We start from the raw sequence: 27,193 nt of genomic DNA, 5'->3' as shown, positions 1-27,193 counted from the left end.
GAGGAAGGACCAGTAGTTGAAAATTACGGCCTCAGTGATAAACCAAGCTTGAGATTGCATTTTAAGACCAACAATTTCTTCACTGCAAGTATTTCTTTTCAACCACGTAAACGACAACTATACACACAGACCTACCAGATGGAAGAGACACGAGTCAAAAGGACTACAATTGCAGGACAAAGCAATGGAGAAACTCAATTATCAGCAACCAAAACGAGGCCAGGGGCTGCCTGTGGAGCAGATCATCAAACGCCCTTCTGCAAGTTCAGGTTCAAGCAGAAGAAAACTAAAACAAGTCCATAAGAGCTGATCTATAGCCCGCGATAGATCCCACCTGAATCGCGAGAACACTGCAAGAGCAATACTGAATGCGCCAAACACAAACGACCTCTTCAGTACTAGGTGACGTCAAGAGCATCATTCATGAAGAACACAGCGGGTCAGGAAAAGAGTCAGAAAAAACGAAATGGTTATCCGAGTAAAGTCAGAAACTTGCTCTTGAATAGGAAAGGGGAAAACGATGAAGTAAAGGAGCCGCTCCAAAAATCTCAAACGGCAGCTCAAGACAGAGGTACACATTGCAACGCAATGTGAAAAGACCTAGAGTAGAAAGGCAAAAAGGAAGGGAACATGCTCAGTGTACCTCAGTCTAAAACAACTGAAGAAAAATTCCAGCTTCAAGCTGCAATGCTGAAGAATTCTATATGCAAAACCTTGAACGACGCAGGAAGCGTCAAATGGAGGAATATACACACTCACTGTACCTAAAAGAATCAGTCAGTGTTCAACCACTCCAAGGGATAACGTATGATCAAAACCTGGTGGTATCAAAGGAAGAAGACCAAACTGCACTGAAGGCAGTCGTCAAAAACAAGGCTCCGGGAACTGTCAGAACATCGACTGAAATGTTTCAACAAGCTGATGTGCTGCTGGAAGCATTCGCCAGTCCATGCCAAGGAATTTGGAAGACAACACCCTGGCCAACCAACTGGAAGATATCCAGATCTGTGGCCGTTCAAAGAAAGGTGATCCAGCAGAATGCAGAAATAACTGAAGAATATCATCAATTACCACATAATTAAAACTTTGCGGAAGATCATCCAACAAAGGTCACAGCAGTACACTGACACGGAGATGCCAGATTCAAGCCAATTCAGAAGAAGGCATGGAATAAGCATTATCACTGATGATGTCAGATGGCTCTGGGCTGAAAGCAAAAAATACCAGGAGGATATTTACTTGTGTAAGATATTTTAAGGTGACCAGATGTCCCGCTTTGGGTGGGACACTCTTGATTTTTAACAATTTTTCCCAAGTCCCGCGGCGTTTTTTAAAAGTCCAAATTTTTGGAAAGAATGCACGGCAAGCTAGGGTATACGGTTTACGGCTGTCATGTGGCTATTTCACCAGGATATGAGATTTATCAGTGGTGTCCTGCTTTACCAATGTTAAAATCTGGTCACCTTAATGTGTCTACTGACTATGCAAAAATGGTTGACTCTGGATCACAACGTACTGTTGTTAACATTTTGATGACTGCGAATTCTAGAATGCTTAATTGTGCTCACACAGAACATATACATGGATCAAGAGGCAATCGTTTGAACAGAACAAGGGCAAGGCTTACAATCAGGAAAGGTGTATGTCAGGGTTGTCTCCCTCGACCACACTTAATTGGACAGGCTGAGCCAGGTGCAGAAAGAGCATCAGGACTGAAGGAAGGCTCATTAGCAACCTGTGACGTGCAGCTGGCACCACTCTGCTTGCTAAAAGTAAAGGTGGCTTGAGGCACTTACTGATGAGGATCAGAGATTAGAATTCTTCGGTATGGATTACAATCCAATGTAAAGAAAACGAAAACCCTCACAATCGCACCAGAAGACAACATGGTAACAAACAGGAACGACTGCAGTTGCCAAAGCTACCACTCTACTTTGGCCCATAATCAACGCTCCGGAAAGCTGCCAGCAAGAGTCCAGCGCAGCACCACACTGGTCAAATCAGCGGCACGAGATCTGTTTACAGTGCTCAAGGGCAACGATGTCGCTTTGAGGACGAGGAGGGCCTGACCATGCATACGGAAGACCGGAGCAGAATTGATGCATGTGAATCAGGGCACCAGTGGGGAATAATGAAAGTCCTACGGACGGCCAGAAGAACAAATAAATCCCTGTCTTGGGAGAGGTACAACCAGAGCGCGCCTCAGATGCCAGGGTGGCGAGACTTCATCTCAAGTACTTTGAGCACGTTATCAGGAGAGACCAGTTCCTTGGAAAGGACATTATGCTTAGCAAAGTCGAGGGACAGAAACAGAGGGAGGCAGACTGGCACAGTGGTGGCGACAATGGCCTCACACATTACCACTGTGAGGACGGCACAGGACCACTCAATAGTTTATTCTGTTGTGCATCAGGTCGTTCTATGAGCTGAAGCCAACAAAACACACAGACACACACACACATTTACATATAAATATAACAACTGAAGAAAATGGACTTTTCCACACATATTTTTGAAGTGCCCTCATATGTATATGCATATGTACACATATAGCAAAACACGAAGACAAACGCATAACGAAGACATAACAAATGTCTGCGTTGCTGTATCCGCCAGGAGTTCACTCCACTTACTGCCAAGTGGGGAATGCCACAGCTCATACTTTCTTCAGCTGACAGGCATTTGGGTTGTGTCCAGGTTTGGGCAATTGTGAATAAAACCACTATAAATATTAATGAACAGGCTTTTATGCAGACATAAAATTTCATTTCTCTTCAGTAAATACCTTAGAGTGGGACTACAGGTTATGAGATATGTTTTAACTTTGTCATAGTTTCCTAAACTCATTTGGCCTACTGCACCCGTTTTCAGAAAAAAAAGTGACTCAGCGTCCCTGGCTAGTAAAACCTTTGTACTACAGCCAACAACCCATAATAAAATATAGGTATGTTTGCTTCTGCAGCCCCCGAGGGCACCCTTTCCCCACCCACAGGGGAAGCAGTATTGCCCACTCTGGGAAACACTGCTGTAGAAGAAACTGTCCAACGGCTTTCCAGAGTGGCTGCTCAACTTCCATCTCCATCAGCAATAAGTGAGCGTCTACGAGTTGGTTGAGACTTCTGCCCACACTCAGCACTGTCTGTCTCCTCCCATAAAGATTTAGTACCGCAGAAACCCCAGGGAGCAGTTCTATTCTGCCCGATAAGGTCACTACGAGTCAGAATCCACTGGACGGCAGTGGATTTGAATTGGTAATGTCTTGGTATCTCACTGTGCTGTTAAATGGCATTTTCCTAATGACTAACGATGCTGACCATCTTTGCATGTAGCACATAAACCTAGGAGATAGCCTCACAATAAAAATCATGTCATTATGTTCCCATCTACTAAACTAGTGAGGGAGGGTGAGCCTGGGTAAAACGGAGCCTAACAATGTTCGCCCTTGTCTTGAGGATCCACCCTCAGGCTGTAGTGAGGGTGTAGATGTAACACAGTAGGTATGTTTTTAAATGTGTGAAGTACTGTTCTGTGTCTAAAGAAGTATCAATGCTGCTAAATACTAGCCCGTCAGAGAGCTGGAACCCTTCCCAGGACCTCCCCGCCAGCCAGAGAAGAGACGAGGTCTGCCCTGCCGTCGCAGCACCGTCTCCTCCTACCACTCTGGAGTGGTCCAGAATCAAGCTGGCTTTCGGTGTGCAGACAAGCTCATGCTTCCGGGAATAAAATGTCCTTTTTCCTTTTACAGCCAAACAGGAAAATGAGCTGAGCATTTCAACAATGACATGGGATGGCTTTGTCATTTTAGAACAAGAAGCCAGCCAGTTCCTAACCCTGTTCTACCTCATCACACATAAGCAAATCTTCAGGCTTCCAAAAATGCAAAAGAAAAGATCCTTGCTCTCCATCTGTCTTTTAAAAGTCTCAATCCTTAAGTGACAAGCAAACGGAACTCCCCTGAACTACCAAGAATCTCTGGAGCAGGAGTGGATCATAAAACAGAAGGTTCCGCAGAACCTGGGTAGATAAGGCTGACTGGGACCAATCAGAACCCCGAAGATGGCTGCCATTCCATGCAAGTCCCCCATGGAGTCTCTGCACGATCTACTGAGGGTTCCAGTCAACAGGACTGCTGGACACAGAAAAGGAACGCTTACCTTTCTTTCCTTCAACAGCCGCTTATAGCCATTGGATCCAAGTGATAATAGAGTAATAAGGACATCTAACGAGGGGGAAGCTGAAGCTCTGCCTGCAATGAGGATGAACAAATTACCTTCTGAGGAGAGAACAAAATCTCTGGAAAGTAACATGTATGACAGCAGCCACTGTTGGGGTCCGCGTCTTGGGGGGGGGGAGGGGAGAAACAATGATTTATTTACCTGGATACATCTTGCTGATTTCTTGAATGAAGGCATCATTAAATCCAGCAATTATAGCGCCACCTACTGGGACCATAAAATTCTTGTCCAAGCTCTGAACAAAAGCGTCTATTCTACCAACCCGGGCCCCCTAGAATCAAACAACATACAATACGGCATTATTAGTGGTTGCAAGAACATAGGCGGCATACCACTTCTATAAACCAATGCATTCTATTAACACAATCCAAGCAATCACAAACAGAAATTTACATTGATTCTAGCAGTGCCAATAAAATGCTTGTAAATATTACAGATAATTTTACAATGGTGGCCTGTGGGCTTGGAGCGGCACTTTACTCGTTGACAACCTGCTTCAGTCATCTCGTCCTCATGAGAGCTCCTGCCTCAGTTCCTCTGGGGACTTGCATGGAGGCAGAGCTGTACATCTTGGAATGAGGTCCGGGAGTGAGGAGGACTCATGTGTCGGCCTCCCCTCTGTGGTCTGATTTGACAATCAACATCAACAGTGGGTCCTGAATAAGCCTTCTCAGTGAGTCCAAAAGTTAACCCACAGTGCCAAATCCACTGGCATCAAGTAGATTCTGCCTCCTCGCCACTGAACATACTCCGAACAGCTTCCCAAGCTGCCAATCAGCTAATTCGATACTTGCACTGTCTACTTTAAGCAACACGCTCTGCTGCTACCTCCACTCACATAACAAAAGAGAATGCAAACTTTAATTCTTAACATACACTAATGGAAATTCTATTTGTACAATCTTGCAATTTCCAAAAGCAATGGATAACTCACGTTTCCTAGGGTTCCTTGTAGCTCTGAGGATCTCATGCCATTGCCAATGAGCTATAGGTGAAAGTTGTATAACCTGGTATAAAGCTGAATGCTGACTGACGAGATGAAAAACTCCATTCGGGCCCCTGTCCGACACAGTATGTGAACTTCTGTCTACTGTGCTTCAATTTTCTCCTCTTAAAATACAGATACTATCTCAACTCCACCTCAGATAGGTTATTTCCCCCTTATCAGGTGCCACGGTTTCCATCTGTATTCACTACCTACATTTCTATTACTATTACAACTGCCTTTGACCTTCATTGGCACTCCTGCACAGCACAGCCGTATCTCAGCGAGATGAGAGAGCAGATAGCTGGCCTAATCTAAGAGACCAGACCCGGGAGCAGGCAGGGGCAGCAAAGGCAGGAAAGGTGGGCAGACTGCGCAGGTAGCTCTCACAGGTTGTCACATTGAATCCTGCCCTTCTTTCTCTTCTCTCCAAGTTCCTAATACGCAGGGATCCACCTCACACAACAGAGAGTACACTTAAGACTAATGGGATAAACAATGGACACAAGCCAAGTAACAGGGCTTAAAAACAAAGTTTAACAGTTACAGCTGCTGCTTCATTACCATTTAAATGCAGGTCAAAGGCACCAAGGTGCCCTGGTGGTTTACCGGGTTATGTGTTGAACTACGAATAGCAAGGTCAGCAGTTCAAAACCACTAGCCACTCCCCCAGGAAAAAGAGGAAGCCCTCATTCTACTTCCAGAACGATGTCCAGTCTGGGAAACTCACAAGGGTCGCTATGGGCTTCCAGAGAAACCAAACTGGGACCGGAAATGCCAGGGCCCCTGGCATTGCTAGAACCCTTCAGCACTAAACCAGAAAAAATGGGTCAGATCCAAAAACGAGTGGTTCAAGTGCCTTGTTCCACACTCAAGCCAGGGGTTACACGCCCAGGAGGAAACACCCCAGCAGCCAAGGGGACAACCAGGACGACAAAAGTGCTTAGTGGATTGCTGCCAGTTCCTGTATTTACTCACTGGTTCCTTCCCAGACAAACATCGGAGCACCCATAACCTGCCACTCTGTGTCATGACCCCAGCCTCCCAGAGTCTGTCCCAACATCTCTAGGCAAAGAAGACCCTACATTCTTCATGTCTGGGTGGGATTGACAGTAGGGCATCGAGTCAACCGGGTCAACTCCCTTCATAAAAGAAAGTTGGACACCATGTATTACAGGCCTTCCTTCACTAACTGAATGCTGACTGCAACACCATTTTCTCATTTACAAAAACAACAAAAAAGCCTTTGTGGTTTCCGTAACTTTGTTTTTCAGGAGCCGCCCTGAACAAGATACACGTACTGTGTTGTGTGCAGGGGCTTTGAGACAGTCCAACTACCCCACTAGCCTCTGTCGAGGGAGAAAGGGACAAAGAGGCACATCTCACAGTGCTAGAACGAATGACCTTTGAAAGCCGAGCCTGATGCCGGCAAATGTACTTAGTAAATGGTGGTGATAAGCAGCAAGGACTGCTGAGAATAGCTTCAGAGTTCACCGGGGGCCTGAACACTTTGAACTTGACCACTGACTTTGAGCTTGGTGGCTCAAAACCACCAGGCAGTGCCACGAAAGAAAGACCTGCGGTGGTTTCCATCAAGATAATAGCCCAGAAACCCATCTAGAGCACACATCGGAATCAATTCCGTTACTGCGGGCAGAGCTGACACTAAGATTTTAGACAGCAGGGGCGGCAGCAGCTACCCCTCAGCAACAATTAAGGATGTGTTTGCTTTCGAGGAGCCCGGTGGCAAAGTGGTTACAAGTCGGCTGTCAGCCACAAGATCAGCAGCTGGAAGCCCCCGGCTGCTCTGAGTGAGGTCTCAAACTCACTGCCATCACGTCGCTGCCGACTCACAGCAACCAGTAGGACAAGGCAGAACTGTCCCTGTGGGTTTCCAAGACAGTAATTCTTTATGAGGGTAGAAAGCATCATCATGCTCTCACACAGTGGCTAGTGGTTTTGAACCGCTGACCTTGCAGTTAAAAGCCCCAACTCTTAACCACTATGCCACCAATTTCATTAATTTAGCCGATGTGTGAGCCAAGAATTGCAAATAATAAAATCGAAATCCAACTGAGGGAATGGTATCAGAGTTTAAGTTCGAGAACCTGGTTTGCATACGGTTATGGAGGACAGTGGAAGCCCAAAATGCACTTGCTGGGTTCACATGGATCGAGTCTCTGGAGAGCCTCCTCTGACCACAGTGTAGGGACGTGAACAGGCCTGCCACCAGACAGATGGAACTGTAAAGCCAATTAAGGCAGATATAGTTAGATTAAAATGTAGCAACTATCATTTGATCTCCCTTTGGCCCATTTTAAAGTTGTTTCAGTTTTTAACATTTTCTGCTTGCTTTTCCATTGAGGTTTTTCTTGCTGTTGTTGTCCATTTTTGTTAATTTTCTTCCTGTTTGTGTTTTATCCAATTTTCTGTATATGAAATCCAAATAGGTAAACCTATACAGACTGTAACTGGATTAATCATTACCTAAGGGCATGGCAGGAGAAGGCTGGGGGAAATGGGGAGCTAACAACATTAAGTATGAAAAGAAAATGTTCTGAATTTGATTGTAGTGATCATTGAACAGTTCTTGTTAATATGACTGAATGATTCAATTATATGTTATGTGAATATGCCAATAAAACTATTAAGAAAAAAGTTACAGTCTCAAAAACTCACAGAAGCAGTTCTACTTTGTCCTAGAGGGTCACTATGAGTTAAAATTGACTTGATGCCAATGGGTCTGGCTTTTTCAGTTGGTTATTTGGATTCAGAGCCCTACTGGTGTAGTTGCCACACATTGGGCTGTGGCGGCAAGGTCAGCAGTTTGAACCACCCGCCAGCTCCAAGGGAGAAAGATGGGGCTTTCTACTCCTGTAAATAGTCAGTCTCGGGGGCTCACAGGGGTAGTCCTGCCCCGTCCTATAGGGTCAGGGGGAGTTTGGTTTGGTGTCTGTGGATTAGAGCAACAGTGCCGTAACCTCTTTACGAGAGGGCTAACGTCTGGGGGAGAAATGCTCATGGACTGGCCTGGTTAGCGTTTCAATTCTGCAAGTCAGTACAGACCTGCAACAAGACAACCCACTAGCTAATTCTGAACTACTGACTCCCCATCTTATCATCTTACTTTTCTAGTTAGCATGTTAGTAAACCTTGCCCCAGGTGCCGAGATGATGACAAAGGCAGAGGTACAAGGTGTCATCAGCTCTGTACCTGGGCGCTTCTCTCTTAGTGTATCCTGCAGCTCCTCTGCTTTCAGATTTAATCTCCTGAAATCAGCCACCGCAGTTCCCACTATTTAAAAATATGACCTGACCATGAGAACACTGACTCCTTCTGCGTTAAGTAAATAAGGCTGGCATAAAAGGAACCGTTAAATGGTTTGGGGAACCATTAAAATGACAATATAAAGACTTTACTGAAATGTAGAGTACAGGAATGTAACGCAAAACTTTCAAAGTGTAACTAAACATACACACGATTAGCCTATGGGAAAAGCATACGAAAGGAGAAGAATATTAAGGTAACAGGGTTAGGAAGGATATTCTATCCCTTCCCTACGTTTCTGAACTTTTAGTAAAACCCAAGCTTTTAAACTTTTAAAGGCTGCTAAAATGTTTGAAAGAGGGGAGAGGAGAAGCAAAAGGAAGTCGCTGAAGTAGCCTGGCTTTCCACATCCCCTCGGTAGAGACTTACACAGCCTTCCGGGGCGACCACTGCAACTCCCCGAACGCAGTCTGGAAGAGTCACGGCGCCTTAGAGGGTGAGGAACACTGGGAAGGGATGCAGCATCTTCCCTAGCACTATCTAAGAGACTCAATATGCCATGCACACAGCCACAGCCCCTCTGGACTCCCCATTTTCCAGAAGCTACGTGATTTCCTTATTTTGTTTAACCACTTGAGTTGCATCTCTGTTACTTAAAGCAGAGAAGCCCTAGTGGCACAGTGGATTATGCACTGGGCTGCTAAACACAGGTCAGCAGTTTGAACCCACTAGCTGCTCCACAGGAAAGATGTGGCTTTCTACTCCCATAAACAGTCAGTCTTGGAAACCCACAGGGGCAGTTCTATCCTGCCCTATTGGCTCACTGTAAGTTGGAATCAATTCAATAACCCCAAGTTCTGATACATCCTAACACACAGAACCTCTGACTGAGAGAGGTAAGTAAGCAAATCATTTATTGCTACTAGCAAATAAGCTATTACTATCATATGAATCATACATATATCACACACAACCAAGCACATATCAGAGATGATACTCCCCAATGTCAACACGCTAACTCATAGTGATCTTGTAGGAGAGAGTTGAATTTCCCCCGTGGGTCTCCAAGACTGTAACGGTGTGCGGAATCTTTACAGACGCTGACAGCAGACTTCCTGTAACTGATGGGTTCAAACTGCCAACCTTTTGATTTGCATCACTAAGCCGCCAGGACTCCTTAAGATGTAGCAGCACACTCAAAACAAACCATTTTACTAGCTAGGGTCCACGGAACCACGCTGGAGAAGGCCATGGAAATGCTGTGGGTACCTGGTATCCCCGTAACACAAATCAGAGACTAAACCTGATTCTTTACAAATAAAGACATTTGAGGTCTAGGATAATAAGACAAAGTAGCTCCTTAAATATGAAATGTGGACTAAAACCAACACTAGCAGTTTTTAAAACACCACAGTATATTAGGAAACGAGGCTCCTAGTGTTGAAAACTAAGGCACTGGAGGCTGTGCTGACTCTGGACAACCCACGCCACAAGTGGGCCCCCCACGCCACCACAGAATGAGGACTGCCACCCAGAGGCAGGTTTCCAATGTTCTCCCAGGGAAAGAGTATCAGCTCACTATTTTTACTAAGAATAAGCCTAAGAAATGCTAAAACCCACTTTTCCCGACACACATTTTTAAAGTCTCTTACCTGCTGGATGAGGTGCATGCACTTGGAGGCCTGCATGCCGTAAGCATTGTTGACTATGTGCGGAATGCCGAAACGCGCACACATCACAGCCAGCTCCTCCAATCTAGAAACACAATATGCAACACACAGACATGTGCTCCAGCTTTCTCAAGCACTGCACACCAGGGAAAAAGATGACAAACACAAGAAAGTTCTGCTGCAGTGCACTCGTCTATAATTCAACAATTCAGACCTACTTATCAGGAACTTTAAAATATCTTTAAAAACACTTAATGCTACCACTTAATGAGGTACATATCTAAACAAAACCATGTATACAGTAGCTTTTCAATCACTGTAAAACATCCACGATAAACAACTCGAAGCAGATTATTTGTAATGTCCCTCTTGCAAGGTGAGAGGCTCATTTTAAATAGTTTTGGCTGTTACCATGATACAGCTAATACCTGCAAAATAATTAGCACATCCAGAAACCTTAAAAATTACACATTCAACATGAGCTTATAAACATGGAAAATACATTTTCCAACATTCTTTATGCATTAAAAATTATGTAACATTAAGATACTTTAGTACCAAAATAACTTTAATGTTTTTTTGGCAACAGAAATGCTAAAGAGAATTTCTTAAATAGCTTCTGGTTCTAAATCCACTTCAGTTTTCATTTGATACCTTTCCTATAGAGAGTCTTGGAGAGTCTGACTTTATGCAAAGTGAGGCAGCACATTTCAATCAGAGCAAAGCTAACAGGTGGCCTACCCCAAACCAAACACTGTTCCTGATAGAGTGCGTCTGACAGAGCAAGGTCAGGCCACGGAACGAAAATGAACTCTCGGGGTGTAAGTAGTTGTAAAAACTCATTCTTTCTACAATATAAAGAACTCAGAAGAAAGCATTGTGAGCAATAAAGCTTCTTTTCCGCAAGAATATATCTGCAACATACATTGAAAACCTCTATTACTTGGTCATGTATAATTCATCTTTTTCTAGCGATAAGCATTAATATGCTTTTTAAACTAAGGAATCACATTAGTATGTTCAACTGTAAAGAAGCTTTCAATTTGCTTCCTGCAAGTTCCACGAATTAAGACCCCATTTTATTACTCGTTTTCGGAAACCTCACAAATCCAAGCAGCGGTCCCTTTTATTACTAAAACTAATCTGGTGCGGTTTTTAACACGGTGGGGATGTATACATACACGCATTCTCATCGTAAACTAAAAGAAGTACTTTCGAGCATTTGTCTCGTAATAAAAGCTTTTCTTACTAGCGCTCTTCCTTGAAAGAAAAGAATCAGCATGAAAGTGCTATTTTAGAAAGAAAAAAGCCGCCGTGAGTAGCCTTGAACACCCTTAGTGGATTAGATCTGCTAATATTTGGTGTATGGAAAAAGCATTCCATGAAAGGCAAGCAGCCTTCCCATGTGAGTCAAATCTATTCTAACTCACAAGCTAATTTAAGGTGCTTACTAGATGGAAGAAACGACACTTTCTTCCCCAGCACTTCTTTTAACAATTTCCCTCCACTCCACTCTCTATCCAATGAATTCACAAAGACAAAACATATATTCCACCATTGAAATTTAGACAAAAAGTGAATTAGGCTCAATAGAAAGAACTAAAACCAAAAATTTAAACTGATCATGAGTAATAGTTGTCATCATTTTCTTACGCTTTATTCGTATCATAAATGTTTAGTACCTAATAGCACTAAACAGTGACAGATGAGAATTTGCTAACGTGAAACTTTCTTTCTTCACGGAAGTTAAAACATATAAAGTATTTAACACCGCCAGGCATACTATAAACACTGAAAAAACATCCGTCAAAAGCAGACCAGAAGCAAACGATGGTCAAGGGTATCCACATACTATTTCAGGAATGTGTTCAATGTGGTTCTACCACATTAAAATGTTTCTAGATAGAAGAATTACTGAAGAGAGAATAAAGATACTTATTCAGCATCGTAATATAAATTCCAATATCTGATTAGTCAGTAATTAGTTAATCACAATACATTACATGCAATATAATCTTTTAAGAGTCCAGAGTCTTAAACATAGCAAAGCAATTTTCAAGAGAATGGTTTTAAAAACATCTTTTAAAATTTGTCTGCGTTAATAAAAGCTAACATGCACTCATTTCTGCCAAATTGAATGAGTCCATGAATTAAAGCCAAAATGGAACTTTATGCCTCATGGATGGAGTTTTTACAAATTATTAACAGTTTTGTTCAAAATGTTAAAATGAAGCCAAATGAAACAAACAGAGTTGTCAAAACTAGAAACAAAGCAGTCACCGTGTGCATCCGAGTTAATTTTTCAATAAAAAAATTTTCATAGGAAAGTTAATGATCCTAAAATTTTTCATTTAAAGTATGCTACAACTGACAATTTCTACATGAAAACTACCTGTAAGGTACCAGAAGTGGAGATAATGGTGAAGCCCAGCAAGTCAACTATTTAGCTCAAGAAAGAAATTCCTAGTAAATAATGAGGTGAAGAAAAGATGAACAGATCCAAAGCAGGATAAAGAATGAGAAAACACATAAAATGTGGTAGCAATTGAACATTCTACTTGACATGATTAATATTTCAAATGATATATGTGTTAAATCCCAATTAACAATAACAATAATAAATGACACATGAATAAAAAGGAACGAGAAAACAGAAATGGGCAGCATGTACATAGGTGATAAAAGGCTCTCTGCCCATTACTGCCAAAAGAAAACGCCGATCTGTCCTGTAAGGACAGCCAGAATGCTCCTTCGAGGCCAGGATGGTGAGGCTTCATCTCACGTACTTCAGTCCTGTTGTCAGAAGACCAGTCCCAGGAGAAAGACATGAGACTTGGTAGAGAGCCAGAGGAAGGCTGCAACCAGGAGCTCAGACTTAAGAACAACCGTGAGGCCGGCGCAGTTTCACTGTCGTACACACGCACAGTCAGTGAGAGCTGGAGCCATCCCGACAGACTCCATTTTCCCAGTCCAATGTGTTATTGCCCACAGGTTAATCTGTTATCTTCCTCAGCTTAAAAGGTCTCTCATCAGGCAGCTCAGCCTTTCACCACACTCACATCCAAGGCATACTGTACCGGGCAAATTGCTGCCCGAGATTCCTTAAGTGTTGAAGAGCAGAGAGGTCACTTCAAGGACTGCGGAGCAACTGACCCCAGCCACTGCACTTTCAACCACATCATATGCATGGGAAAGGTGGGCAGTGAACAAGGGAGAACGCAGAAGAATCAATGCATTTGAATCATGGTGTTGCCAAGAATACTTAAGTGCCGCAGACTTCCAGAAGAACAACCAAATCTATCTCAGAAGAAATGCAGCCAGAATGCTCCTTAGAAGGGAGAATGGCTGGGATTTGGTTCCACACACTGTGGACACGTTACCAGGAGAAACCAGTGCCTGGAGAAGACCATGTGGAATAAAGTACAGGACAGGGAGAAGGGACATATCCTCAATGAGATGGACAATGGCTGCAACAAGGGGCTTCAACACAGCAATTGCGAGGACAGCACAGGCCCAGGATGCGCCACTGTGTTGCACAATGGGTCCCTAAGGGTCAGAGCCAACTCTCAATAATACTTAACAGTCCATTCCCCTAGGACAGCCCATTCACCCACTGAGATGTAATCCATTAACAGGGTCCTTCTAGCCATACTTCCCTGTGTAATGTGTCGTGATTCTGGACTCCATGCCTGCAGTTATGACTCCCCTTTCGGAGGGTGTTCCCGTTACAGAAGTCACCATGCTTTGTTCCCACATGGGTATCGGTCTGCTAAGGCAAAATACACCCCTCCAACAAAGGCACTGCTCTGTGTGCCAGAACCGTCTTGGACGGAAAGAGAACGGCCGGGATCGCTGGAAGAGCATGCACCAGGCTCTCTGTCTGAGTGGTGGAGGCTGAGCCCAGAGGCACCAGAGACTATGCATGGAGACTAAATGATTCCGTGAGAAGAGTAACAGGTGAGCTTCCTGATCCAGGAAGGAAGCGGCCAGGGGATCCTGTAGCCAAGAGGCTTAAGACCAGAGAGAACTGGTTGTTGGCTGAGAGAAGGCGTTTCTGTAGACCAATAACTGTATCCTTACTGTTTACTGATCCTGACTTGTGGTAACCTATTATTCTCCCTCATGACTCCCTGTAATTGTGAATATTTTCTGGGTTGTGTGGCCATTGCAAAGAATTACTGAACACAGCATAGAAGCCGAGAGCTGGAAGGAGCAGTTGGTGTCACAGTGGTAAAGAAAGATGGAGGATGGAGGCATGTCGTACCCCACCTCAGGGCAACAGGGCAGCCAAAGGCAGCCAGACGTGGCTGCTTCCCATGCCGTTTATTGCACCTATTTACTACCGAACGTTACTTGAGCATATTTGGAAATTAACATATATGCATTTAACTTAAAAGATTGCTGCACATCTAAAAGACAATATTCATAAATCACTTACCTGTCAGGCACCCTTGGAGCAAAGCAGGATGTAGTGGAATGAATGCACAGGACACGATCAGGCCCGAGTTCCTGGATTTTAGCCTCCACAGCATTGAGGTCAGTGCGCAGCTCGTCTCCTTCTAAGACGTTCTCTATCACCACAGGCTCAAAACCTAACCAAGCCAAGCACACCCAACAGGTTAGTGCAGATGAAAACCAGGAAGGAGCCTGCAGCTCCAGGAAGCACATCCGGTCCACACAAGAGCTCTAAATACTTCTAAGAGCCAAATGCAGTCTCCTCTACTGATAACAACCCAGCTCAAGACTGGGAATAGCCAAAGCCAGGAAAAGTAATGGAAAGGTCAATTAGACCACAATCAAGGCCACAGGTCAAGTCAACACTCAGATATGGGAATAATTCTGGGAAAGACAGCAAATGCGAATTAAATATCTCTAAGTAATAACATAGATTTTGATAAGGAAAAAGGATCAGAGTCCAATTCAATTTCAGTTGACAGAAAAGAAGACTTGCTCATATTCTGAAAATATTTATCTATTTTGGAGATAAACAGCAAAATTCAAAAATGGAAACAAATCATACTCATCAACTTCATGTTTCACTTCTAAAACACATGTACTGGATTCCAGTAACCTAAGAATCAAGGGCCTATAGCTTACAGATTTTTAGTGATTTAAATATATAAACTGCTTTCAATTTTTCAATGAAACAGTTCCCTTAGCTAGCACATAATCTGCCCCCCAAGTAACAATTATGTATCCTTTTATAAGAAATATTTAGGTGTCCCAAAACTGAAGTTTCTAAATTAATATGGCCACTAAATAATGTACAAAGTAGTTCAATAACAAAGCACTTTGTGATATGAATACTCAGAAGTTAGATCTTCGTACGCAAGTATTACACACTAGGCAGGAAATAAACTTGGTCCAGATGGCACACGAAGTTTGTTTGTTTGTTTTTAATTCCATTTTATCATGGAAAGATAGAGCATTTCAACAATTTCTACAAATACAATTCAGGTATCATATTCTTCATGTTGTACAACCATTCTCTCCTTTAAAAATTATTCCACCATCATTAACTTATTGTCTCCAAATTTCTCATCTAACCTTTCAAGTTGCAGCAAGTCTCTGTCCAAGAGACCAGAGCTGAACAGTGCCTGGCTACTATTAATGTTTTGATCAAAGATCCTACAGAAGTCTAGTGATCGAAGGGAAGGGAAATGTACAGCAGGACTTCAAGTTCCCCATGGAATCCAGGCTTAACGAACTCCCAAACTATCAACCTGGGACAATGGTTACACCTTAAGCTTAAAGGCACCGTTATTTGCTGAAGTCTTCTTTACACATAGGCTTTTTATGTAATCAGATCTTCAGCTTTCTCAAATACCAAAGCAACCCGCTAAATTCATGGATTTAAGATGTAAGGGACCTAAAATCAATTTAGCTTAACTCCTTTCAGACAGAGGGCTTCCCCAAGGTCAGTCAGCAATGTAAAACAAAGCAAAAGGCAACGAGTTTCCTTCGATTGTTGTAGAATTCCCATCTAGTTGTCTCATTTCCATATAGAGAAATATAAAACCTTGACCACTTTAAAAATATCAACCGCTACCTTTTCAGATAGACTGATTCAGAGATGGCTAAGTTTTACTTCTCTACCTTCAGTTATGAAAACAAGCAAGCAAAAACAATCCCAAACAACTAATTCTCAATTATTTCTCAAATTCTCTAGACGCAATCTTTTTTTCTTCCTGCATCCATTCTGTAGTCTTATTGTTAGTGATATACTGGTATGGTGAAACACTCCCCTTATCTATCACGTGTGAAGCTTTTCTCTTATTTTGATTGTGGTTTGGGTGAAAGCTGACACAGCAAATCTTCAATAATTTCTAGGTCCCATCTAGTTTTGCTCACCAACAATTAAGATGCAAGTCTTTTTTAGATACAGCTATCTTGCGTCCTATGACTACCGATTATCCTAAAAAGGTAAACTCTAAATTAAAATCCAAATCTTAACATTTTGGAAAAAAGGTTTCCAGTTCTCCAATATGGCAATCTTTTCCCTAAGTATTGTTTTCAATTCCAGGATTAAAAAAATACAAATTAATAGAACGGACAGCTTTACGGCACTTAAATAAGTTAGTGTTGTATATTTTCAAAGCTCATCAGTTGCTATTATATTCTCTTCAATGAATCCCTTTACATGAATTTCTTTAAGATGATTTATAGCCTTTAATTTATAGTCTAATACTGTTCACATTATATTTCATACTAAAGTTATTAAAAAATAGCTTAAATTCTAGAATGTATAGCCTAGGGTTGGCTTAAGCAAGACAAGATACTGAAATAACAATTGAAAGCTTTGTCTTATTTATGCTTTATCTGTACCCTTATTCTTTGATTCACTCAAGTAATTTGTATTGCATCCTACACACACTCACACACACGCTGGAGCACCAAATACTGTTGAAGCACCTTTCACGCTCCAGGGACTGTGAGTATTTCCATGTCATCCAATGTAATCCTCCAAACAACCCGGTAAGGTACGCGATAACATTTCTCATGTTAAAGGGCAGAAAACGGGTTCCGAACCAATGTCATTGTCCGCTTGATATAAAAAGTTTGACATGTCTAGCTGTGACACTGAAAACATCTGCTGACTTGTGTCTCCTCTTACCTGCAGTGACCATGGATTTAAAGCAGGACTTCTGGTCTATCCGCGGCCATAGAATATACTTTGCTCCCGGTCTCTTGTGCCGTAACGTTAAGAAACACAGGGTTAGGCTCATGCCGGTTGCCATGGGAACAACAAAGCAATTGGCCACTGTTTGCACACCTGGGAGTGAAGAAAAAAACGAACCAGTTATTCCACTGAAATAATCGGTCTCCTTCTTCTGACAGATGAGAAGGGTCCTCCTCCTGCTTCCTTTTCCGTGCTGCCTCACTATGGACTCATAGCTGACTTCCATGTCTCCCTGAGAATCTTTGTCTATGCTTATCTTCTCAAAACCTACTCAGATCCTTGCTGGGCAGAGAGGTGAATAAAAGGACTCAGGCAAAGACACGTAGAGCTAGTGGGCCAATTCACAGGGTACATACCAGCCAACTTTATGATGTCCAGGACTAAAGAATTGGTGATTTTGTTCAGAAGGCTCGAGCCTGCGGCTTTGGGTTGCACAGCAGCGATGTCACCCGATCGTCCAATTCCGTGAATAAACCTAAGCAGACAATGGGCCAGTAACCGGACAAGCACCCTCACTTGCCAAGTAAACCCTGCAAGCACGCAAGAACCCAAGCACACCCGCAGCGAGAGTCGAGTTGTTCCGGAAAGATTTCATCGGCTCCCACTCGGCTAAGGAGCCCTGCTGGCACAACACGAGTGAAACACCGGCAGCTTGAAGCCCCAGCAGCCTCCCCATCAGAGAAGAGACCTGGTGATCAGCTCCCGGGTAAAATGACAGCATACGACACGCAGAGGGGCAATTCCTCTGTCCTATAGGGTCACCGTGACTCAGGGCCAACTCAACCACAGTCAGACTCTGAAAATAGCCCACTAAAATCAAAACTCCAAGGAGCAGCGGTGCTCAACCTCTGGGTCGTGACCCCTTTGGGGTCGAACCACCCTTTCACAGAGGTCGCCCAATTCATTACAGAAGGAAAATTGCAGTTATGAAGTAGCAACTAAAATAATGTTATGGTTGGAGGGGCGCTACAACATGAGGAACTGTATTTAAGGGCCGTGGCATTAGGAAGACTGAGAACCACTGCCATAGAGTATGCTGTTAGGCGCCTCTCTACACTCCCACGCTACTCTCACGCCAAGAGATGGAGTCGAACTTTCCTCCACTTGCACCTGGGCTGGCCTGAGACTTTCTTGGCCAGGTGGGTCTAGCATAAATGGTAGTGCAGAAGTTCCGAATTTAGGTCCTAAGACGCCTTAAGAGCTTCCTGCTGGCCTCTTGATGGGCATGTTTTTGGGGCTCCCTCACCAAATCTGGCTGTGAGGCGGCGGGAAGCCCAAGCTACATAGAGAGGCTGTCAATCAGCCAGCCAGAGGAATGTGTCATCCTGGATGGATGGTCCACATGCACTTTTACATGACTATACTCTCGGCCCACAGCGCCCTGCGAGGGTGACATGAGAACCAGAGTACCACTCTGCCAAGGCGACCCACAGAGCAAAGACAAAATTGTATGTGACTGCCTGAAGCCACACAGCAATGGAAAACTCTAATGTGTGTAGCATGTCTTTTTCCTTTTCTTTTGCCCTAGCCAGAGCAGGGGCTAAAACAGTATCAGTGGGAAGCAATGATGTGTCAAATATGGCAAACATGTTAAATTTTCAAAGAACTTTAGTGTTAAACGGGATATAAATGCCTAGAAAATGTGTGCAAATCCACACATGCTAACTTAGACGATGCTATACATTGAGAGCCCTGGTTGGCACAGTGGCGACATGTTAGGCTGCTAAATGAAGGGTCAGGAATTCAAAACCACCAGCTGTTCCGCAGGAGAAAGATGAGGCTTTGTACTCCCATAAAGAGTTTCAGTCTCACAAACCCACAAGGGCAGTTCTACTCAGCCCTATAGAGTTGCTATGCGTTCCTAACCTGTCCAGTACTGTTTCAATACTGCAAATATGTTAAAATTTCAAACAGCATTAATTAATATCTTAGAAGAACTATACACTCCTTGAAAACGTGTGAAAATCCACTCAGGTTATCGGAGATGATACTGCGCATGAAAGGAACCCTGGTGTCACAGTGGGTGATGTGCTGGGCTACAAACCTAACTGCAAGGTCAGCAGTTTGAATCCACTAGCCACCCCTTGGGAGATAAGGCTTTCTACTCCCATACACACTTACAACCTATGAAACCCAGAGGGACAGTTCTAGACTGTCTTATGGGATCCTTGTGAGTTGGAATCAACTCAAAGGCAGTTGAGTCGGATATTGGAGGGGTTGTACATGCAAGAGACCCCTGATGCGTGAACTGAGACAGTGGCTGCAACAAGGGGCTCAAGCCCCTTTGTGCGGAAGGCACAGGATCTGGCGGTGTTTTGTCCTGTGTACACAGAGTCACTGTGAGTTGGAGCTAGCTCAGTGGCTCAGTGCCACCTAACAACACACACCACGGATGCCTGAACACTCTTCAAAATCAAAACTCCCTCTGTCCTGTGAGTCCACGTTGAGAATTTATAGTAAGATGAGGAATATTTATAGTAAGATGAGAACTATAATAAGATGAGTGGTGACTATGCACTCGTTACCACAGAACACTATTACTGAACTTCATAATCGCCCAAAGCATCACATGTTCAAGGCATTTCTTCGCATGTGTAAGCAGGCCTGGTAGCAGCCCACTCGTTATCATATTTTCAAGCCTTCTTTTATGATGACTAGTTTGACTGCAATGGTTTTGACTGAAATAGAATCTACGGTATCTTGATTTAAAATCACGGAAGGCAGGCTTCTCAAAAGGGTCTATATTTCACAGAGAGGTTGGCAGACAGAGAAATAAATTAGCATATTTGGAACCAATAACAAATGACTATTAGAATTGATGAGATGCTTTCTGAAATAACACGCAAGGGGGAAAGTGGCTTGGCAAGCTCACATTAAATTTAATAGACCCTTTCTTACATCTACTACAACCAAAAGGAGCCCTCGTGGCAGCGATTAAGCACACGGCTGCTGAGAGGCTGGTTGGCGGATGAAACCCACCAGCTGTCTGTGAGAGAAAAATGGGGCGATCTGTCCCCATTAAGATTCACAGTCTTTGAAGCCCAGGGTCAGTTCTCTTCTGCCCTGCTGGTTACAACAAGTTGGAATCAACTCCAAGGCAGCGGGTTTGGTTTATTAAGCATTCTTAACAGGACATAGAACCAGTGTTGTTAACTGCCTGATTCTGGCACATGAGAGAGTCACCAACTGCTATCAGGTCAATTCTGACTTGCAGTGACCCTATTGGGCAGAGCAGAACTGCTTCCAAGGGTTTCTGAGATGGCCAATCTTGAAAGAAGGAGATAGACTCATCGTTCTCCCTCAGACTGGCTGGCGGAGTCGAATGACAGACCTTGTGCTTAGCAGCCCCGTGTGTAACCCACTACACCAGCCAGGCCCCCACACCGGTCTGGATAAGTCATTTCCATCTCCCTGGAGAAGCACATGAATACAAAAGAAGTGGGCACTCTCACCCCTGTTTTGGATGAAAAACAGGGGGAGAAAGACAGGTTTTCAGATACCACATTTTCAAAAAGCAAAGCTGTAATTCTGAGATCAAAAGTACACCTGACCCAAACCAGGGTTATTTTCAATCCCCCACATGCGTGGGACACTGGACGATGACTAAAGGAAGCTTATCAAATGCACCACGGAATAAACAAATCTGCCTTGGAAGACGTGCAGTCCGAACAGTCCTTAGCAGCTAGGGTGGCGACACTGAGCCTCCCCCACTTTGGACATCCGTTCTCTCCCTGGGAAGGGACATCGATTTTGATCAAGCGGAAGGCCAGCGAGTAAGATGAAGACCCTCAATGAGATGGCATGACACGGTGGCTGCAACAACGGGGCTCCCACACAGCAATTGTGACGGTGGTGCAGGACTGGGCAGTCTCTCATGCTTGCTGCTCCCAGGGGTCCCTGTGTCAGAGGCCACTCGGTGGCACCTAACAATGTAACAGCATTAAAAACACACCTGTAATGACGGCGAGCAACTAAAGAGGAGGCCACTCTCCCTTCCCTTTCTCCCACACCACAATTGCCCAGGAAGTTGTTGCTGTCCATGATGGCGAGCTCTTGCAGAAAGAGTTCCAGTGTGCTTTCCTCCCAGCCATCCTCGGGACACTTGCCCTTCAGAAAACAGTAACAAGACAACACAGTTTATAATTATGTTTCCGAAGTATCCTTAACCCCTAGGAAACATGCTTAAATCTCCATGTGCATTTTGCTCTACAACCAACACCTAAGCCCGGGATCTGAAAGGGTCCTCATCAAACACATCCTTTAAAGTTGGGCATATTTGATTTACAAATGATCTTCAGATTGAGACAAGCGAGGGCGGCTGCACGTCATGACGCTGACTCGGATTCCAAGCAAGGTTTCCGTGAATTACAGTCACTGGTGGCCCAGTGGTTATGCCTTTGGGGCGATAACCTCAAGGTGTGCAGTTCAAAACCGTCGCCCAGTTCCGTGGGAGAAAGGGAGGCTTGCTATTTCCATAAAGACTTACACTCTCGGAAACGCACAGGGGCAGTTTTGCCCCGCCCGATATACAGGGTCGCTAGCAGTCGCCATCGACGGATGGCGGTGAGTGGTTTGGTTAGAAACCTTCACTGACCCTTGGCTTATTCCTTCTCCCTCACGAAGAAGCCTGGGCGCGTCAGGGTGGCATAGCTTTGAGGTGTCAGGGCCGGGGTTATTGGGATCCGGGCAGGAGTGATTTGGTGGTGTGCAAACATAGTGTTGTTCCCTGCGCCCTTGGGAGTGGGGGTGAAAAAGAAACAAAAGGGCAGGCGCGGACTTTGCCCTCTCAGTAAACAAGACCTGCGTGAGCGGGCCGCCCCTCCTTTCTGAATCCCAGCGTGAGAACAAGGTCGTGGGTCCTAAATCCCCTCAATCAGCTGGCTTTGGCGAGGGTGGCCAGGCGCTAAGCGCCCCTAGTCAGCGTCACCTCAGTCGCGGTGGACTAAGCAACAAGGAACCCTCTGGAGTCAGGGCTGCAGGAGCAAAGGGCGCGGGCCCGGAGGGACCCACAGCCACCTCGGTACCTTCTCCAGAAGCAGCCGTATCAGGTGCTCATGCGAGCGGCGGGCCTCACAGCCCTGCCGCACATACGCTGGTGACACCAGCCGCTCGCCCGCTGCGAAGCTCTCGCGGTTCATGACCGCGGTGGCGGCGCCGCCCGGTGCCCGGGACACCAAACGCCCCGAGGAACCGACGGAACCAGGATGCAACTCGCCTCCTGGACGGTACGGTGCAGCGTTGGACCAAGAAACTGCGCTTCGCTCAAGCTCCAGCGCGCGCCGAGAGGGCGAGCGTGCCGACAGGCTGAGCATGCGCAGGACAGTCGAAACGGCCGGCCCCTCTCCGGCGGGCGGAAGAGGCGGTACTAACGTAGCCCCGCCTCCCTGCGTCTGATTGGCCAGTTACGCCCTCGCGTTCTAGCCCGGGAGTTCCGGAAGGACGGCGGCTCGCGTGGCCACGTTCAGTCCCCGGAAGGCTGACGGCTGTGACAGCGCCAACCTGCCTGAGAGCCGGTGTGTCGGAGTACAGAGCTTTTCAACCTCCCTGCATATATTTTAGCACTTTCTATTGGACAGTCCCATATAAGCAACCCCCCATTCATTTACATACTACAGATGTTTTTAATCCACCCTTATTACTTACTGACCTGACAGTTTATTGACGTCTCCCCCCTAGAAATGCCAACTCCCTAAAGAAGGGATATTTATTTTTCACTTGCCACAGTATCCGAAGCTTCTAGAAGAGTTCCCAGAATATAAACTGAAATAAAAACGGTTTAAAACTTTCCTGTTGAGTAGACTCCGACGCATGGTATCCGGCGTGTCGGAACGGAACCGTGCTCCCTGTGGTTTGCAATGGCTGTGACCTTTCAGCAGTAGATTGCCACGGTCGCTCTTCCACGGAGCCTTTGGGTGAATTCAAACTGTCCATTTTGGGATTCGGAGCCAGGCTGTTTGCACTAAGGACTCCAGAGAAAGAACTGCTATTTGGTGCTGTTGGGTCAGCTCTGACTCAAAGTAACCCTAATCACATCACGAGAGAAGGAAACGCCTCCAATACTGTGCTAGCCTCACGATGTTGGCATTTACGGTTGCAGTCGCTGTCTCAATCTACCTGATTGGACGGTCTTTCTCTTTTCACCGACCTTTTTCACTATTATCAAATATGTCGTTCTCTGGAGACTGGCCCCTCCTAGGAACGTGCTCAAAGTACCTGAGGCGATGCCTCACCATTTCCACCAGAGCATTCTGGCTTTCCTTCCATTCTGTCTCAACAGACTTATTTCTTCTAGTATTTCCAATATTTTTCACAAACACCAAAATTCAAAAGCATCCATTCTTCTCCAGTCTTGCGTACTCATTTTCAGCTTTCCCATGCTCAGTTTTTTATTAGGTGCTATGATGATTAGGAATTAGATCAACTGGACACTGCTGGGTAAGTATAGTTGAGTTGGGGGAGGAGGGCTGGTCACCCTATTTATTCCACTGAAGCCTGATGACACCTCCTTGGTTTCATAAGCCTTTTCACGTAAGAAAGGGAGACCTAGCTGAGTCACATTCTCTTTGGCCCTGCGCCTTTGACAGGAGGCAGGCCTTCCATCTGGTTCCTTGACCTCTGGTTGCATCACCTGCCAATCCCAGGAGCCTCTGCGGTTCTTGCTGTTCATCAGAAAGTGCTGCAAGTCCTCCTCGCTGTCAGCGAGCAAGGTGGTGTCATCTGCAGATCGCAGGTTGTTAATAAGCCTTCCTCCAATCCTGATGCCACGTTCTTCATTTAAGCCTGCTTCTCTGATGATAAGCTCAACATTTACATTGAACGAGTACGAGGGGTACCCATAAAAACAAGAATTTCGTTTTCAAGGCTATGTATTTAAATCTTTTTACAAAACAACCTTATCACCTTCAAAGTATTCTCCATTACACTTAATATGTTTGTCAAATCCCAATTTCCTTTCTTGGAAACATTTTTCAAACCCATCTGTTTAGATGGCTGACAGCACCTCCCTTGTTTTGTGGGGTGTTTTTTTTCTTCTTTCCCTCTTCCACATTGTCAAAACGCTGGCCTCTCATGCCCCCCTGCATCTGAGGAAATAAAAAGAAGTCACATGGAAAGAGGTCAGTTGAGTAAGGTGTGTGTGGGCAAGAGAGGGATGCTGTGTTGTGCCCAAAACTGGCACACTGAGATGGCTGCATGAGCAGGTGCATTGTCATAGTGGCAAAATATTTAGAAAAATATTTTCTAACAAAGAATCCCTCACCATTCTTCTCGATTGTGTTATTCCTGGCATAGTCAGTCACATGACATTCTGATTCAAAATAGCCAATACCAATCCATTTCAGCTCACGACTGCCTAGAATAACAATCTCCATGTGTTGTAGTTACATTTTTTTTTGCCACTTCCCGTTTGCCTAAATCCACACTTTGCACATTCCACGTTCCAGTCAGTAAACATTTTTTGAAGCGGTCTTGCTTTACCTTGAGCCCATCAGCAAATGGGGGTCCTGGAGGATCCACTCCCACAGACTCTATTGGACTCACAGCACCATGGTCGACTCCCCTCCAGCTCCCCTTCAGTCACATTTCCAGTGCCCTGGCGCTGAGGGGCCCCTCTGCCGGCAGTGTCTCCAACACTGCTCTGCTTCCTTTGTGTAGTTTTCAGTACTTGTGCTTTGAAGCCATGCAGACGGTTTTCAGCACCTTCTTCCTCCAAGTAGGGAGCCAAGCCCTTCTTCGTTGTCCTCAGTCTGGAGGCTCCACTGAAACCTGTTCCTGTTGGGTGACCCTGCTGGCATATGAAAAACCAGTGACATAGTGTCCAGCATCACAGCAACGCACAAGCCACCACAGTACAACAAAGGAATAGCTAAATGGTGGCTGACAAGTGACAAGTGAGTTAATGCACAGATTAGTGCACTCATGTGGAAACTCACTGGCAGTGAATCACTGCTCACTCATACTGACCCTCTGTGGGTTTCTGAAACTGTAACTGTTTACTGTAGTCGAAAGCCCAGCCTTTCTCTTGCAGAGCTTACTGGTGGTTTTGAACTGCCAACCACGCTGATCACAGTCCAACTGGTAACCACAACAGCAGCAGGGCTCCTTGTATTAGTGTAGCGTTTGTCTTATATCAATCTCTTTTGATATACAAATAAGCAGATTAAATACTGGAAGCAATGACAGAAGAAGATAAGTGTTATATCACAGAAATTCACCAAGGAACCAAGGAACAAAAACCTTCCACCTAGAGCCGAACCCAGAATTTAGACTCCTAGCCTCCTGAACTAGGGGGAGGGGGAAGATTTAAATCCTGGGTGTTCAAGCCCCCAGTGAGAGGACTGGAGAAGTAAGCCAGCCTTAGCCCCGGGAGTTTTTCCCATTCTGGTGTTTGGTGGGAAGAGGGGAGGGCAGGGACCAGGGATAAAGCCGTCTGACAAGGAGATTTTAAATGAAGAAAAAGAGTATTTAAATGGCAGGTGCAAATAGACCCCCCAAAAATGGCAGCAATACTTTGCCATCCCATGCACGTGTGTTTTAAAATGTTTGGAGAAGGGGATGACAAACTTCTCAAGAGACCTGGTGGCTCTGGCTGTCGCCAGCCTCCATACTGAGGCCTCCCCAGCAGTTTGACGCACTTTCCACACCAAAGGCAGGCTTCAAAGACTCATTGGAAGGGGAGAGTGAGAGAGCAGCAGAATCAGTAACCAGAAGGCTCAGGAAAGTCTCCTGAGATTCCGCGAAAGGTGGGGCGGGGGGCGGAGGGGGGGTGTAGTAATTACATCTTTCTGAGAGTAAGAAGATTCAGAAAGCCTGGTTGCACCTTCATCTTCTCTGTTTCTGGGGCTGAGAGATTAAATAACAGCAAATGTGGCTGTAGCAGAGGTAGTTTAAGACGTTCCCTGCAACATGCAAAGCAAGTCTCCCGCCAGAGGGAGGAGAGGGGGTGGAGAAAGCTCCCTCTGAGCTCAAGAACTAGGGAGAGCTTACAACTCCCCTTAAAAGTCCAGCAAGGGAACTCAGCAGGGAGCTTGTCAGGGGTCCGCCAGCAGGCTTGGGGTCCATCTCCATGACAGAGGAAGGCAGCATTTCCAAAACCTTTCTTTCCCTCTCCCTTCCCTCTGGGGGTGGGGTGGGGGATGGGAGGTGGAGCAGGGAGGAAGAAGGTGAATGTTTGGGGAGTCCAGTCACGGTGGGCAGTGTGTTCTCTGGGATCAGGCAGAAGGAATTGGAAGCCTGTCTCCCCTTCTTTCTTCAGGGTAATCAATCATTCCCTGCCATCAAGCCAATGCTGGCTCATAGTCACCCTGTAGGGCAGGGTGGAACTGCCCTATGGGTTTCTAAGATTATAACGATTGGTGGTTTTGAACTAATGACCTTGCGGCAGCCCAACGCGTAACCACTAGACCACCAGTTGCCATCAAATTAACTTGGACTCAGGGCAACCCCATGTGTCTCAGAGGAGAGCGAGGGTTTCAGTAGCTGGATTTTGTCCCATGCCCACCCCCTCACCCCCAGAAGTACATGATCAGGCCTTTCCTCCGAGGTACACCTGAGTGGACTTGAACTCCCAATGTTTCCATGAGCCTCCAAGTGACCTAACTGTTTGCACTACCTGGGGTCCATGTTCGTCCAAGCCTGTGCAGATGAGTCCAGCTGGCTCTGCTGTGAAAAGGGACAACCGTTGTCAGGAGGAGGGGATGACCGACGTGAGGTGCTCTGTAGAGGCTGGGACACTGAGAGGACCCCAAGCGCTACGCACTGTGGTTGTAGCTAGTTGTAGTCATGGGAAGGGGTCAGCCATTGGGCCATTGAGCATTATCACAGGGTGTGCAAGCTCCCCCCTCCTCTGTGGTCCAAC

At 45.3% G+C, this 27,193-nt stretch overlaps 1 protein-coding gene across 1 annotated transcript in view; it reads right to left on the bottom strand.

Moving 5' to 3' along the window:
* SEPSECS (Sep (O-phosphoserine) tRNA:Sec (selenocysteine) tRNA synthase) overlaps positions 1–22,517 on the bottom strand; it is a 41,522-nt gene extending 19,005 nt beyond the window's left edge. The window contains exons 1-8 of the mRNA XM_075544474.1: positions 22,362–22,517; positions 21,290–21,444; positions 17,694–17,812; positions 17,272–17,430; positions 14,596–14,749; positions 10,140–10,242; positions 4,377–4,506; positions 4,155–4,246 (exon numbers count right to left, since the gene is read on the bottom strand). Coding sequence (XP_075400589.1) covers positions 4,155–4,246; positions 4,377–4,506; positions 10,140–10,242; positions 14,596–14,749; positions 17,272–17,430; positions 17,694–17,812; positions 21,290–21,444; positions 22,362–22,475 — 1,026 coding nt within the window. The 5' untranslated portion in view covers positions 22,476–22,517. The remainder of the gene's footprint in view (positions 1–4,154; positions 4,247–4,376; positions 4,507–10,139; positions 10,243–14,595; positions 14,750–17,271; positions 17,431–17,693; positions 17,813–21,289; positions 21,445–22,361) is intronic.
* Positions 22,518–27,193: the final 4,676 nt, after the last annotated feature.

This window comes from Tenrec ecaudatus, chromosome 3, assembly GCF_050624435.1.
Source record: "Tenrec ecaudatus isolate mTenEca1 chromosome 3, mTenEca1.hap1, whole genome shotgun sequence".
Taxonomy (NCBI): Eukaryota; Metazoa; Chordata; class Mammalia; order Afrosoricida; family Tenrecidae; genus Tenrec; species Tenrec ecaudatus.
The sequence above is the reverse complement of the archived record's forward strand: the minus strand, read 5'-3'. Positions and strand labels throughout refer to the sequence as shown.